Here is a 15,171-nt window from a genome sequence, read left to right as displayed (position 1 = left end):
AATGCCCTACCGACAAAAAAACGACAACAAAAAGACCGAAGGTAGATTATGAACCGGGGGGCACCAGACCCCTACCCGGTTAATCAACATACCTGACCTTCAATGCCCTACCGACAAAAAAAAACGCCGGGTAGATAATGAACCGGGGGGCACAAGACCCTTCCCTGTTAAAAGAATACGTTACTAGATAACTATAATTAAGTTTTGGGTTGTTCCAAAATTAAAGGAGAAAAAAGAAAACCGCAGTCTAATAACAAAACAACTTTTATTTACTCTGTTTTAGATAAGGTTGACATTCTCAGATAATGCTCCAATGCTCTTAAACTAAGCTATCTATAAACTGTTTTATACCCGCCTGAGCCTCTTCCCTTTCAGTGAAAACCTTCTTGCATAAAAATTCTTCTCGCCTAATAAATACGCTTGTGGTCTAACTATGTACAAGTAAACTAATAAACCTCCTATTTCAGATTTTTGCTCAGCCGTTTTTTAATTTGTCACGCAATACTCCCGTTCGTCACGCAACTTTCTAGAGAGCTAGAGAGGCGTTCCGTCACGACACAAACAACGGTTGCCAAGAGAGCTTCAAAGACACTAAAAATATAGAAAATGTTATAGTTAAACGTTTAGGTACAGAAAAGAACGAAATATTTGCTGGCATTGGGGAATAGAAGTATAGGGCTATACTGTACTCTAATTCGAGAAAACATAATGTTTATAATAAATAAGACGTGATATTTAACTTAGACTTAGTTTGGGAAAATTGTGGTCAGTATAAAGAAAATAAAAATAGCTTATAAAAGAACAAGGCTGATTAAAATGGATCACCAACCTAGGTTAAGAAAAGCGAACGAAAATATTCAGAGTGATTTTACTAAACCTGTGAAATAGCTATTACACTTTTAGATACTTTTAGACACTAATTCCATTGTTTTTTTTGTCTAGTTCTGACTTTTTAGCACTAACTGATAGATTTTTTTGCACGGGTTAAATGAAGTCACTCTTTAAAGATACAATAATGTTATCATTCATAAACCTTTGCTAAGGCTTTATAGTGCGACTACTTCAACCAAGGCCACCCAACAAAATTTTGTGTAAATTAAATGAGTTAAACTTCGGATCTTATGACAGATTTCTGACAAGGTGTCGATCTAAGCAAGCTGGATACTACAGAAACAATACATTTGTGAGCATCTTTATTATTTTAACAATCAAGCTTTATTGGTCAATTTGCAAAGAAATTTGCTTGGGTGGTCTTCGTTAGAGTGGTCGCATTGTACAATGTAAGAACGTATAATTATCTGAATTATGTACAGAATCGCATAATCACTGCCTAATCGCGCCAGAGAAATTCCGAAAACCAGATTGAGCATTTTTTGACTGGTTATCTAGACCCAAACAATTTAACGAGATTATTAAATTCAGACTCTAAAAAACTGAAACTGTGACCCTTTTTATCTAGATATTCCATCTTTCGAAACCTGTGTTCCCATTCCTTGTTTTCATTCCATTCACCCAACATGTCGTATATGGACCTATTTGCAATCTACTAGCTACATTGTTCACCCATCGAGTGACTGCATTTTAGGTCCATAGCGAGACAAGCGCAATTCACCATCACAAATGATCCACAAAACAAGAACAGGACTTCAAAATCGTTACTAATATTCATTTGACTCTTGCTTGTCACTTGTAGATCCTTTGTGGTTTGTTTGACATTGTCCACTCTATAGCGTGTCATACGTCCAAAAACTTCAATTTAGCACCTGCCGCTACAAAGGGATCCTGCCACATTTTCCGAAGATCACCCTGCAGGGACAAAAATATGTTAGCTTCATCTCTTGAAGCACTACAATGTTTTGCGTTTTTTAAGGGACTACGACACAGATTTTACCAGATTTTTGAACAGCCAAAATTTATATTTGTGTCGCAGGAACCCTAAAAATAATAGTCGATTCTTATTAAAAATTGCATATTAGAGCACTGAAACTGTTAACAAGCATCTTAGGCTGCGGATGGAAACTGATTGCAACTTTTAAAAGTAAGGCTTACTTTTCAAGTTGTTTCCACGCGTCTTCAAAAAATCAATATTTCTAGCTGTAGCTTAAGGTTATATCTTCTTAAGAAAATGTCTTTTTAATGGGTTTGTTTGCCTACCACTAATATTAGTCAAGAGCAGTTTAGACCAAAAATCTGCGAAATCCCCATGGCATAGCTCCTTTAATTTGTACTCCCTTGCCTCCTGCGTAGAAGCTCACTGTTGGTGACACGCAATATCTGCCAGGTTGCGTGACATCAATGTCAGTGCGTGACTTGGTAAAAGGGATGTACTCACCTTTAGATAGGCCATGACTAGGATGGGTAGAAGCGTAAATGGCACAAGGTACAGCAGCGCTGGCTGAGCAGCTTTGTACACTTCAGATGCTACCGTGGCTGTCACTAAACCTGATTGACAGGAGAGAAAATTTAACAGTCGTAACATTAACCAGGTCAATATAGTGCACAGGACACTTAATTCTGGATATCTGCTGTGGAATTTGTTACCGGTACTATATCCCTTAAATTTCTGGTATTAAACACAAGTACACTCAGACTTTGGGAGCAAAGAACCTGTCTTGGCTTGAGGCTAAGAAAATTGTGCCAAATAGAGTTTACCGGAGAGCCAGAGTTGACTCCCTATGCTCCCATAAAGAGTGAAGATGGCAAAGAGGGAGACACTTTCAGTCCTGCACTTAGTTGTAAGAATAGTCTGATTTTTCTGTTGTCTGTTAAGGATGTTTGGGTCATTTAGAATGATTCCATCACACCTACAACTACAGCTACCCTTGTAAACCTGTGAGATTTTGATTCATTATGATTCAACATCTGAATGCAATCTAGTGCAACTCACCTACAATGTATCCAATAAGAGAGCAATGAAAATAGGTTATCTTGGATTGTTCTGTATCAGCGGCTACTGCCGCTTGCTTCTTGTGCCTATCATATCTCATGACAAAGCACAAGAGAAGGCCTGGCATGACCTGAATAAAATAAATAACATCACAGGTTAAACATTAAGTATAGTACTGTACTATCAACTCAATAATCAAAAATGTACTTGTAGGTGCCATAAAAACAGAGAATGTATGGAGAAGTTATACGAGAATTTTGCTGTAGATCTTGGAAGTAATATCCGTTCGGCACAAGCAAGACATCTGGTACCAGTAGTTACATTCAAGACAGACTTGAAAAAGCAATGAGAACGAAAAAATCGACTTGAAACGTAAAGAGCAGCATATACTTACTATATCTCCAAGTCCTAACATAGAGAATCTGCTTCTGTCTTGCATACTGAAAAATACAACCCAATGTTGAAATAAGGTGCTAAAATAAGCAAGACTATAAACTTAAAGTGGTCACTGCCAGACATTTTGTAGCCTGTGTGACAGCTGCATGCAGGCCAGACACCTCTTGTTTTTTTTTTTTTTTTTAAAAAAAAGCCCCAAGTGATGGTCTGGCAGAAATCAGACTCCTTGCTCTATCAACTGGTACTCTTAAGACTGACCTACTGTCTAGTAAACTTTGTACATGTTACTTGTAAGAATTAGAAAGTACACATGTACCTAGACTTAAGGCAATAAATTTATTTATTATATCTTATTGCACAAAAAATCGCAATTTACAATGCAATGTTTACCTCGGAAAGACCAACTTTCCAGGAAGAGAAATTTGTGGAGAGATATTTCCCATGGAATTCATTTTCAATTTATTTGCCATAATAGAGACCTGAAAACATGTCATACAAAAATATCGGTTAGTGTTTAGTTGAGCAGAATAGAATGTGTAGTTATAAAAATTATAATTTTTGCAACTTATTAATACATGATAAAACTGCACTTCTGCAACTGAAATTCAGTCTTGAAATAAAAATTATGACCTGTGGGTAATGCTCCAGGGCCCTGTTGTTCAAAGGGTGGATAACGCTATTTATCCAGTGGATAAATGCTGACACTGGATAGTGATTTATCTGGGGGACAACATTATCCACCCTATAAACAACCAGGACTGCTTTAAATTAAAAGTACTGGATAATTGTAGATCCTGTCTAGTTAAACAAAATACTTTTTCAGGTTAATGCTACTAGCTCTACAAGACTAAATTGGCTCTTACAGGATTAGCTGCTTGCTGTGTGGCCACTTGCACCATAACATTGGCTTTAAATATGTAACTTGAAAAGAATACCTGCAACATGACAACATACAGCCTTTAGAACATAATAACGGCAATTCATGACTACAATATACACATCACTCAAACTCAGTTTGTATGTAGCTTAAAATTCTTCTGAATAAAATTATTATCTCTAAAACATCCAATCTGCCTTTTTTTAATGCTCTGAATATCAGTCAAGACATGAAAATGCATTTATTTGGATAATCCTTTATTTTGTTTCACTTCGCATTACATCTTGGACTGACTAAAGGTAAAGTCAGGTACAGACTTCAGTACTCCAAAACAGTACATAAATGTACATATGCATGTTCATGCAGAAGTAATCATCATGTTAAAATGCGAAAATTAACTTTGTCTAAAATTTATATAATGCATACAATGTACATCATAATACAAAATTTGTGCTTGACACTGACTTGTGCTAACGCTAAACAACATTAATAATTAAAAACTTTTATAAGGTATGACCAAATAACTTCGGCCTTTATGTTTTTTTTTTTTTAAAAAGCCAACGGCTTTCTAACGGTTCACAGTTCTGCTCGTGCTAGCTACGCCAGCAAAAAGATAACAAACAACCATCGCGCGCGATCACGCGAGGAATTTGTAAACATCCGGAATGTCAATATGTTCATTTTCCACGTTGCTGTCTCAATCTACATGTTGCGGTTCAATTTACCCTTGGTACAATGTGCTAGGGTAGGTGAATTAAAAACAATGGAAAATACAGACTGTACCAAGGGTAAAATTATACCACAACATTTATCATAAAAATTATGCCATGCATGTACAAGCATGTACAATCACTATATGGAGCAAAGTGTGAGCATTATATACTTACCCAAAACACATCATAAACTAAAAGGCCTATTAACAGAAGAGTAGAGACTTTAAGGCTTGGTAAGCGAATGTAGGCAATCATAGAGATACACAGTCCCATAGCAAGGGCTGCAAGACAAATGCAGAAAACATTAATTTTCCTGTTGATATGACTGTGTACATGACTTTGTATACAGTAAGTCCACCTGTAGATCACTTATAATACTTCTAACATATGTAGGCTAATGCTCATGTATCTTAAGTTATTGTTACTTATTTTTGTGGGTCTAAATTTTGTGATTTTTGCAATTTTCAAAAAATTGTGAAATTAAAAACCCGCAAAAACTAATTTTTCAATGTTAAAATAATGCTTTCACCTAATGTTTCCCCAATGGTGAAAATAAGTCCCACAAAAAATGCCCATTGCATTTTTGCTAAATTTAAGGAACATGGTCACGATATTTTAAGTCATTTTTCTGATAACTTCCAAACTGAAGGAAACCTCAAAATAATAGTTGTGTAATGTAGGAAAACAACAAAGGAGTAAATGAAACGCGAAAATAAGCAAGGATGGTTTGGACTGACGAAGATTAAGACAGATTACGAAGACAAACTTGAAAAAACTTGCCAGTTTTTTCAAGATGAGTTGTCCGTGACTGAGCTCCTTTAAGTAATATTATTCCCACGGAAATAAGTACATGTAACCTGTTCAATAAGGTACATTTACATACCATTTACATGGTAATACAGTGTTCTTCAGGAGTTGAGGGGGAAGGGTACATGGGGGGCCCAAAAGGCCAAGGTTATCCTGGGTTCTGAGCATGAAGCAATATTATTAGGAGTATTTCTATTCTCCCCAGATAGGTTACTAGTCCATTGCAGAGTTACCCCCCAGTATTAAATTTGCCAGACAGGGTACCCTATATTAATACACCTGGATGGAGAAGGGCTCTATGAGAGTAAACTTATAAATACAGTAAGTGCTTTGCCAAAGAACACAATGCAATGACCCCTGCCTGCCAGGGATCTAACCTGGACCACTCAATCTAGAGTCCAGCACAGTAACCATTAGGCCATTAGGCCTCCCTATATATGGGAGGTACAGTGGCCTAATCAGTTATTAGTGTGTGGGGTAATTGACACTTAACTCTCACAAAATCTCTTCCCACACAGGCATATTAGAGACTGCAATGCTGGTGTGAAGGGGGTAGCAGTACATGCATGTATGTACTTATAGACAGAACAGAGTTTTGTTACACATGTAGACACAGTGTAGTTACATATTGACTAAACATACCATCCATTAGAACCCAATGTCCAGTGACAATCCACACCATCACTAATGCCGCAGAACATACAAGTGACATAACCTCTGCCGGTGTAAATCGGCCACAGAAGCCAATGTAGAGTCTGCAATGAAGTCGAAAATAATAAAATATATCAAACACAGAGTATAACTTGACCGGCCTCAAAAGTCCTCATGGGCCTGATGCGGATATTAAGTAAATACAGAGTAACCTGAGTTGTAAACAGTAGAATACTGATTTCTCAAACCTTCAGGGGAAATGAAAATTGCTTCAAGAAATTGGACGTTATGACAAATTGGGGGTAAAATTACAGAGAAGTACTATAATAATAATAATAATAATTTAATACTTATTCGGCGCAATGTCCAGTAACAATCCACACCATTACTAATGCTGCAGAACATACTATCCAGGAAAACAAAAGTTGGTTCGAGAAATTGGGAGTTTCGAAAGACCGAGGAATTCTACTGTATATATTGTCCTGTACTGTTGAACTCTGGCCCATTTCACCATTTGGGGACAAGTCAAGAAGTAGGTGCAAGACAGCCAAACCTCGCAAAAAATATCTGCTTAGGAGAGGTGTTTGCTCATGGAAAATTAAAAATATACACATTGTGAACATTTTCACAGAGTACATGTAAATGTATGCTTACAGGAGGTCTTCACCTACAGGAGGTGTCTGTTACTGTGGCATTCAACTCTTACTGTAAACTAAGTCCAAGTTAATCAATCCATGCAAAATGTTTTAGAAACATCATACATTGATCTCTACTCAGTAATCTTGGGCACTCAGTACTCACTTTTGATTATTACTTCCGAAGCAGGGTCTTGTAAGAAACTGGCAAATTGGCAACAGCACAAAGGAGAAAGCCACCATAGCTAAAACTGAAATGCAATCAGATTACTATCAATCTCACTGACCAACTCAATAAATTATGCAAATATGCTACAAACAGTCTATTTAGAACTGTTACAATAATTTGAAAGCTACCGGTAATGGTAGGCTAACTGGAGTGCTATTTAGGCCAACCGGAGTGCTATTTAGGCTAACTCCCAGGGGGGGGCAAAAATCGGGACCCAAAAAAATCCCTAAGTCTTCCGACATTACCCAAAAAAATCCCTGGACTAAAAATAACCCCCAAAAAAATCCCTTGTCAAATTACCCCTAAATTGCCAGGAGGGGCAATAAAAAAATCATAAAAAAAATGAACGCTCGTGTTTGTCTAATCATCATACCATAAATACGCCAAGGCACTTTAATTAGTTTGTTTTTAATACACAAAAAATTCCCCTATTTAAATCAAGTCACCCAAAAAAATCCCGGAATCGAAAATTTCAAACCCAAAAAAAATCCTTCGATCATCTCCGTCATTTACAAGCCGGAGTACCCCCCCCCCCCCCCCCTGCTATTTAAGCTAACTGGAATGGATTGCACGCCTGGCTACCTCGCACTTTGTGATAACCAAGCAATTTCTCCGAATCCACACTAGCTTGTAACGGGTTACACCATTCAATACCCTCCAAGAATTGGAATATTTTGTCAGTTACACTTTTACTAGACAAAGTCTTATTCAGTTTGCTTCACTCACCAGCAGTACACAGTGCAAAGAAAAACTGAAGAGTATCAAAAAAGAAGAACATTACAAGGAGAGAGAAAGAAGCACCAACAGGAAGAAACACAGCTTGAGCAGTATTGATGGTCTGGAACCCTAATGATGAAAAAAAAAAACACACACAAACAGTCAAAAATGAGTTTCCAATACTGTAGGACGCAAGTTTATCCGTTAATTTCCATAATAGATTTTCAGAACAAACTGATGAGAAAAGTACAACTTTGCTGTTAACAGAAAGACCTGTGTAGCACTTTGACAGTATTATATTTTACTTCATGCAGGCTTTACTTATTAAGAGAGTGGAGGAGAAAATATTATTGTCCAACTCAGTTGGGGGAATAAGTGCCAGTTTTGACAAATCTTCGTTGAAGCACTCGAAAAGAATTTCATAATTATATACATGTATCCAATCAAAAACTAGCCAAGTGCTCATGAGTACTCCGAAAGCCGTCGAGCGAGTAAATATCCATGTTGCCAGCAACTTCTGGGATGAAAACCACAGGCTCAGTCACTTCTCGAAAAAGTGATGTCGCCATTTACTGGCACTTGTTCCCCAAACCGAGTTAGTATTTTGGGAGGATTATGTACATTTTGGCTTGTTTTTGCACTCCATGGATGTGATCATTGACAGTGCCAGCTGTAGACATTTCCAGTGTAAAATGTAAGTAAATGACATTAAAAGCAATAACATGCTGAATGAAAAGCATTAAGTAAAAAAATGAATTTTTGATGTGCAGAAAGCAAAATGTAGTCCAAGCAAGGAGTACCTAGCAATAATTATTAACAAAAATTTCAAGATTCTCAAGATTTTTTATTTACCATCCATAAGTCTTGCAAACGGTGAATCATTTTGGTTTGTCTGCTCTTCATCTGGGTCATCTGACCCACTGAATGTTGCATCTAACCCTAAGGCCCTGAAAAAAGAAAAGCACAATACAGTGATCAAGGTGTCAGGATGCAAGTCAGAAAAGTCATGTGTGATAGTCCAGTGTGTTACTCAGAATAAATATGTTATGAGAGTTTTTGAAACCTTCTGTCACGTACAGCGCTAACTCCACAGCTGTAACACTGCACCTATAGCTACCAGTGCACGGTGACACAGGTGTTACAGGTTACTGGTTCAACAGAGAAACAGATTTGTGAATATCCCTTTGTCAAATTGCCTTAAATGCTTCATGAATATTGCATATTAGAGAAAACCACTAGAATTGAGTGGAATTGAGTGTTATTCCTGTTATTTGAACACCAAAAAAAAAAAAACAATTTCAAAGAAACATCCTTAGCCAGGGCAAAGGCAAGAAATTATAGTTTATTGTGACCTGGAGAGGGGCAACAAAATAACTGTATCTGGTGTGTACTGATAAAAGAACATGGTTGAAGCTTAAAAGTTGTTCACAAATTATAAAAAATTCATCACGCTCTGGGGATTTTTCGTTAAATCAGTCCTTCTGTATTTTTGATACTTATGTTAATTTTAGAATTAAAGACAATTTGTCAAAACACGACAAGGGTGATTATAAATGCAAACAGATAAGATCGAAAAAAAGTCTGTTATTTTGTATGTTTCGCTGCATGATAAAAAAGTCAAAAAGCAAAAATGTCTATAGGACTTATCGTAAAAACTTATTTTAGCTAGCGATGTAAAAGCAATCGACGATCGAATCCAGTACTTTTATTACAATCTTTCGATCGATCATAAATTTCGACGTGAAACTTGTATTCAACCAGTAATAATGTCAATCAATTGAATATCGAAATTCAGTTCTCATTTCAGGACACAATAGTTATTTTACCTTGGCATGCAACTCCAGCACATTTTAAGCATCGGTTTTCGTCGATCGTTTAAAAAAAATGTTTTGCAAAACGTCTCGCCATCTTTTAGAAACAAAAATGTCACGCAAATTCGAAGTTGAATAGCTCATCAAAGAAAGTGAAGTGACATTGAAAGAAAAACTCACCTGAAACTTCCGTAGACGATCAGGAAAATAGAAATAACAATAGTCAATACTCTAGAACTGTCAGCAAACGTGTAGATCCTAGAAAAGAAACAAAATCCATGATGGAACGGTACACACGTGTGAACAGCGTTGGAGCACTGTATTGTCTTATTGTTTCAAGGTCACAAATTTTCAATTCAACCTTATATCGAGCACAGTATCATCAAATTTTACGATCATACCATTGTGGCTCTGCTTCTACTTGCTCCATTATAGCTTCGCGATGAATTCAAAAGTTCATCATTCAAGGCGAACAGCTTTCAAAGTGTACAAGTCAAGCTTTCGGAGTCGATCTGAAAGTGTGAAAGGGACATGTTAGCTTTCCTCTCACAACATGGCAGGGCGCGCCAAAACCACGACATTCGGCATTGAATAAATGATGAATCTGTCTCAAAAATAGCTATTTACCCTCGCTGAAGAGCTTGTCTCTACACTGTAGTTTCAATAAGGACTGTTTACGCTTCAATAACTAGGTTGAAGGACCTTTTAACAAACCAACAAGAACTCGCAATGATGTGAAGATAATATCTTTCCCTTGGTGTTGTTATTTACTGAAGCTTGCAAAGGAGGTCGGGTACCCAGCTCCAGTCCCCCTAGGGTCTTTATTGTCGAACCACTGAACGATTAAAATTCTTTTTGATCTTTTATTTGTATACTGTGCTTTGTTCTCTTATAAAGAACGAAAGGAAGTGGCCAGAGTAAAAATAAATGCAAAGGGAAACAAAACATCGTGCTCTTTTCATGGCTTACGCCACAAAAGACCATGCGGTCCGATACGAACAATAATCTAAAAGCGAACGACCAATCACCGTTGCTTAGTCGGAGTCGGTTATTTTATATACTGACTTTAGAAATAAAAAAAAAAACTCCTAAAAGCACGCAAAGATCAGGAAAGCACGAAATTGAATGTAGAGAGAAACATAGACCATGTAAGATTAGCGTGACTCTTATCACTTCCTTAGTACTTGCCTACGAATCAGGCACGGGTGTAATATACGGCTGATGATTTATTTGACACGAGAGGAGCGGCACTCGCGCGCCTGTTTTGAAAGAAAACAAAACTGCTGGAAATTTTTAAAGTTTGCACACTTTATTCTGATTCCCTAAGTACGCTAAAATTCAGTGCTCTTCTGCTAGTGGCTAATTCATGATTTTTATACCCTTGGTTCAATTTAATATTTTCCTTTTATTTGTTCTGGTGTATATGGTAATATCTGATAATGAAGATATTAAAACAAAGAAAATACCGGATTATTGTACCAAGGGGAAAATTGAACCACAACAGCTATTTCAGACAAAGACTGTAAAACAGTTGAATGGTGAAAGCCTTAATATTTTGGATTTACATCCGGAGCTATATTAACTTTTGACAAGAAATTTGTTTTTATTTTGCAAGAAGTAAAAATTTTCTCTTGAGCGAACTTAACACAAAAACGTGCCGAGTTTTCTATCGCGTGCAAAGTCATTCTTTATTTCCTTACTGCAATGAAAGTTCGTGTGTTTAGACCAGTGGTGGCCAATATCTAGCTAATAATTCGATAACTTCAATAGTATCAATATTTCTTATATAAAAATATAATATCTACTTACGTTAGAGCTATTATTATTTTTATGTGGCCGATATCGCGAAAGCTTCAACAGTACGTACATTATTTCGTTTATAATTATGTAATATCTATTTACGTTAAATTTTTAGGGTTTTTTATGTTATAGCACTTCAGAAAATAAAACTTAAATTAATATCGCTGCAATATATATAGCACTCGCAACCGGTGAACTTTATTTTAGTCTGCGCGTCTTATGCGCGAAATATCTAATGTATGTATTTAAAACGATTACTGGAAAATGCATGAAATTGTTTCTACCAAATGTGAATTTAGGTTTATAAATTATAGGAACAAATTATTCTCGATACCAACGTAACGTTAACAATGCAAAAGAAAATATTTGTCAAGTGCAAATTTCACGTGGGAAAGTTTGCAAAACAAAATGAGAAGATTTTCCTGACAAGGTTGTTTTGTTTTCCTATATGTAACACGCTAATATTCCAACGTTCCAATGCCCTGAAAAGCGTTAAGTGCAGTGAAATATATATGTACTGAACACTTCATAGCTATCAACCAAACGGATTTTTTGAAATTTAAAAATCTTCTAACATTATTTTCCAGTACTTGCACTTTTTGCAATCTAATTTTTAAGGACAGACAAGTTAGATTTATTTGGGATTCAACACAAGAGGAGGTTTAAAGTGCAAGATCGCCGAAGAAGGGCCGGCGAGGTGTCTATAAAAACCGTTTGATCGCATCCACGAACTGTGCAGCAACTGAGCGACACTTGAATTAACACAGAGCACGATATAGCGTATACCGTAAAATTCCGGTTATAGCCCCCCCCCCCCGTAGGCCCTCATCCTACTCCTCCGGTTTGCCCCCCCCCCCCCGATTGCCCCCCTCTACTGATGTCAGTCTGGGCTGTTGCTTTTCGTTCCTCGTTTCCATCCCTCCTGTGCTCTTTCGATCCTTCCGCTTTCCCTCCCTTCCCCTCCGTTCCCCCCACCCCTCGTTGCCCGGGCTTCACGTATATGTTGTGTTACCCTTCATTACATTTTGAATATAAAACAAAGGATATTAACAAAGGAAAATACAAAGTGTACCAAGAGTAAAATTGAACCACAAGCTATTTATAGCAAAAATTCAGTTAAATTGGTTACAGATATTTGCGTTTGACGCTTGTGTACACGTACTGTACGTCACTAAGCGAGAAGAAATTGTTTCCGGTGCCAGAAATAGTAAATTAATTATATTGACGTCATAAATAAGCGATACTGATTGGGGCCGTACCCAATCAGCTGCACGTTTAGCCTGCGTTTCAGCGAACTCTTTAAAACGCGCTAAAAACTACACAGACGCCTGCTACGCTGGCTACTGCACGCTGGTAAAATAAGATTTGTAGACTTGGTGTTCTTCATTGTTTTTCTTGTCCAGGGTGCAAGAGCGTGCTTTTTGCGAGACATTCCAGTACGTAAGCCCAAGTCAAATCATGACATCGCGAAAATTAATTCTTTGAGATAATGGGACTTTCTCAATTGATCGTAATTACTTTCTCTGGAAAATCTTTTCATTGCATTGCATTTGGCTGAATTAATTTAGCCCAGGGGGGTACTCGGGATTTCAACTGACGGGAATGATCGAATGGGGGCAAAAATCAAGACCCGAAAAAATCCTTAGGGTTTCAAACATAATACATAAAAATTAAATCCATACATGTAGATCAAAAATTGAGTCCTCCAAAATCAACAGCAAAACACGTTTGTTTGAACTTTCTTCGCAGAACTACGCAGACAAGGCACTACCACAAATCTTCAGATTGTTTTTAATACCCAAAAACATCCCCACTTAAATAAAAAAAAGTTCTTGCCAAATTTTTCTACCCCAAAAAAATCAAAGAATCGAAAATTTCAAACCCAAAAAAATCCTTTGATCATCCCCGTCACTAGAAATCCCGAGTACCCCCCCCCCCCCCGCCTGGGTTTATTACCGCTTCATGAAATTAACGCGAATTTCAAAAATCGTTAATTTAAGTCGCGTTAATTTTTGTTAACGTTAATTTTCGCGCCGTTAATTAAGTGGAGCGTTAATTTCCACGACCTTAATTTCCATTATTTTGGCCCCAATTTCTCGATACAGTCCAGGCGTCTTGCCTCTTAGGAAAAGGTATAATTTAATCAGGGTGGAAATCTGCCGGATCACTAAAACTGTGAAGAACGCTCGAGGCAGTCAGATCTCTTTGTGTTCAAGTTAACTTGTTCCTGTTGTCTCAACAAGTTCTTTATTCCTTTGTGTTCTTCGCGCTAATTTTCTTCATTTTGAAATGTTACTCTCTCTTTCGCGTTAATTTCCTTTATTTGGAAGTAATTTTTCGTTCAATTCGCGTTAATTTAAGTCGCGTTAATTTCAAATACCTGAATTAACACAAGCGTTAATTTCCTGTAATAAGGTAGCGCCTGAAAAAAATTGTTTGGAATACCAGAACAACCGTGATAGATTTTATTACCGATTATGCAGGAGCACCCTTTCAAAGGGCCTGTCAATGAGGTTCAATTTTCTTTGAAACAAAAAAAAAATTTGCTAGCAAACTCAAGCATGAAATAGTTTGTATGCAGTGTCGAACTAATTCTTAGCAATAAATAATCGAAACACTAAGAGCTACTAAAGCATTCAGTAATCTTCTGGCAAACTTCGGAAAATTATGTCTTCAGAGGTCTGGGCTTCAGACAGTCCTCAAGCTCGCTCGATCGAGTGTACGTGTATTCTTTCAGAGTCCCACATCTGTCCCGTAACACCTTGGAAAATAATCGAAAGTCCACGATCTAAGTTGAATGTTCAGGGCCTCTCTATTTTTCAACGTAAAACACGCGAAAAAAACAGCGAGCGAAGCAGAAAGGGGTCGAGCGACCCGATCGAAAATTTGTCCTAGTTTTGCGCTGGCGTCACGCCGTCTAGTCCCGCGGAGACGATCGAAGAAAAATTCGAAAAACTTCGAGGGCTTGCTCGAGTGTTCTTTCAGAGTCCCGTATCTGTCCCGTAACTCCTCGTTTGCCCGCATAAATTAAAAATATCGCGGGAAACGAGGAACATTCGAGCCAATCAAAAAACTAGTTTCAGTCTCCACTCTTTTCATCTCCGGCCTCCATTTTGACAACGCGCGCGGGAACTGAAATACATTGAAAGCGAAGGCAAGTTCGAAGGAAAGATCAATTCAATCGTTTTAAATCTTGTTGAAGACTGGTTAAATGGCTACCGACGTTTTAGAATACAATGATATTCACCTTCTTGTGAGGGGAGCTTTGGTAAGTGTAAACATGTCTGTTGTATCACGTGGAAAATTCGTACATTCTTTCCTTGAGCATGGCTTTGCGTGAACGATCGTGAAATGTACGCAAGTTTACATGGACGTGTAGCTTATAATTTTTACTGTTTCTGAGTTTAAATGCAAGGAAAATATTAAATATATCCTAATGTGTCTAAAGCATGCAAAAAGCATCTGAACCTTCTTACACAAAAGGGGAATAACCTTGAATTGTACATGCAGTAATCAATTCAAGCTGCATACAGAAAATCACAAGAAACGAAAGTCGCATAAAAATTTTAAGCTTAAGCTTATATATTTGTAAAGACGAGCTCTGTAAAAATAGAAACGCTTGGAGGTTACAGTTAACTCCAGTAAATC

The 15,171-nt window shown here is 37.3% G+C and overlaps 2 protein-coding genes and 1 long non-coding RNA gene across 3 annotated transcripts in view; 2 read left to right on the top strand and 1 right to left on the bottom strand.

Annotated features, from left to right (window-relative positions):
• LOC144645518 (uncharacterized) overlaps window positions 1–15,171 on the top strand; it is a 70,712-nt gene that overhangs the window by 9,558 nt on the left and 45,983 nt on the right. The window lies entirely within an intron of this gene.
• On the bottom strand, window positions 249–10,492 carry LOC144647015 (signal peptide peptidase-like 3). Its single transcript, XM_078506758.1, has 14 exons — window positions 10,351–10,492; window positions 10,125–10,235; window positions 9,904–9,981; window positions 8,765–8,859; window positions 7,922–8,041; window positions 7,133–7,217; window positions 6,323–6,435; window positions 5,048–5,154; window positions 4,147–4,218; window positions 3,674–3,762; window positions 3,282–3,327; window positions 2,888–3,017; window positions 2,333–2,442; window positions 249–1,806 (listed from the first exon to the last, which is right to left on the bottom strand). The coding sequence occupies exons 2-14, from the start codon at window positions 10,151–10,153 to the stop codon at window positions 1,735–1,737; spliced, it is 1,146 nt and encodes a 381-aa protein (XP_078362884.1). The 5' UTR covers window positions 10,154–10,235; window positions 10,351–10,492; the 3' UTR covers window positions 249–1,734.
• Window positions 14,630–15,171, top strand: part of LOC144647017 (FACT complex subunit SSRP1-like) — a 20,855-nt gene continuing 20,313 nt past the window's right edge. Inside the window, exon 1 of the mRNA XM_078506759.1 lies at window positions 14,630–14,791. Within this exon, the coding sequence (XP_078362885.1) occupies window positions 14,735–14,791 (57 nt within the window). The 5' untranslated portion in view covers window positions 14,630–14,734. The remainder of the gene's footprint in view (window positions 14,792–15,171) is intronic.

Source organism: Oculina patagonica, chromosome 3, assembly GCF_052425735.1.
Source record: "Oculina patagonica isolate OP01 chromosome 3, crgOcupat, whole genome shotgun sequence".
NCBI classification, from domain to species: Eukaryota; Metazoa; Cnidaria; class Anthozoa; order Scleractinia; family Oculinidae; genus Oculina; species Oculina patagonica.
This window is presented reverse-complemented; position numbering and strand designations above follow the sequence as displayed.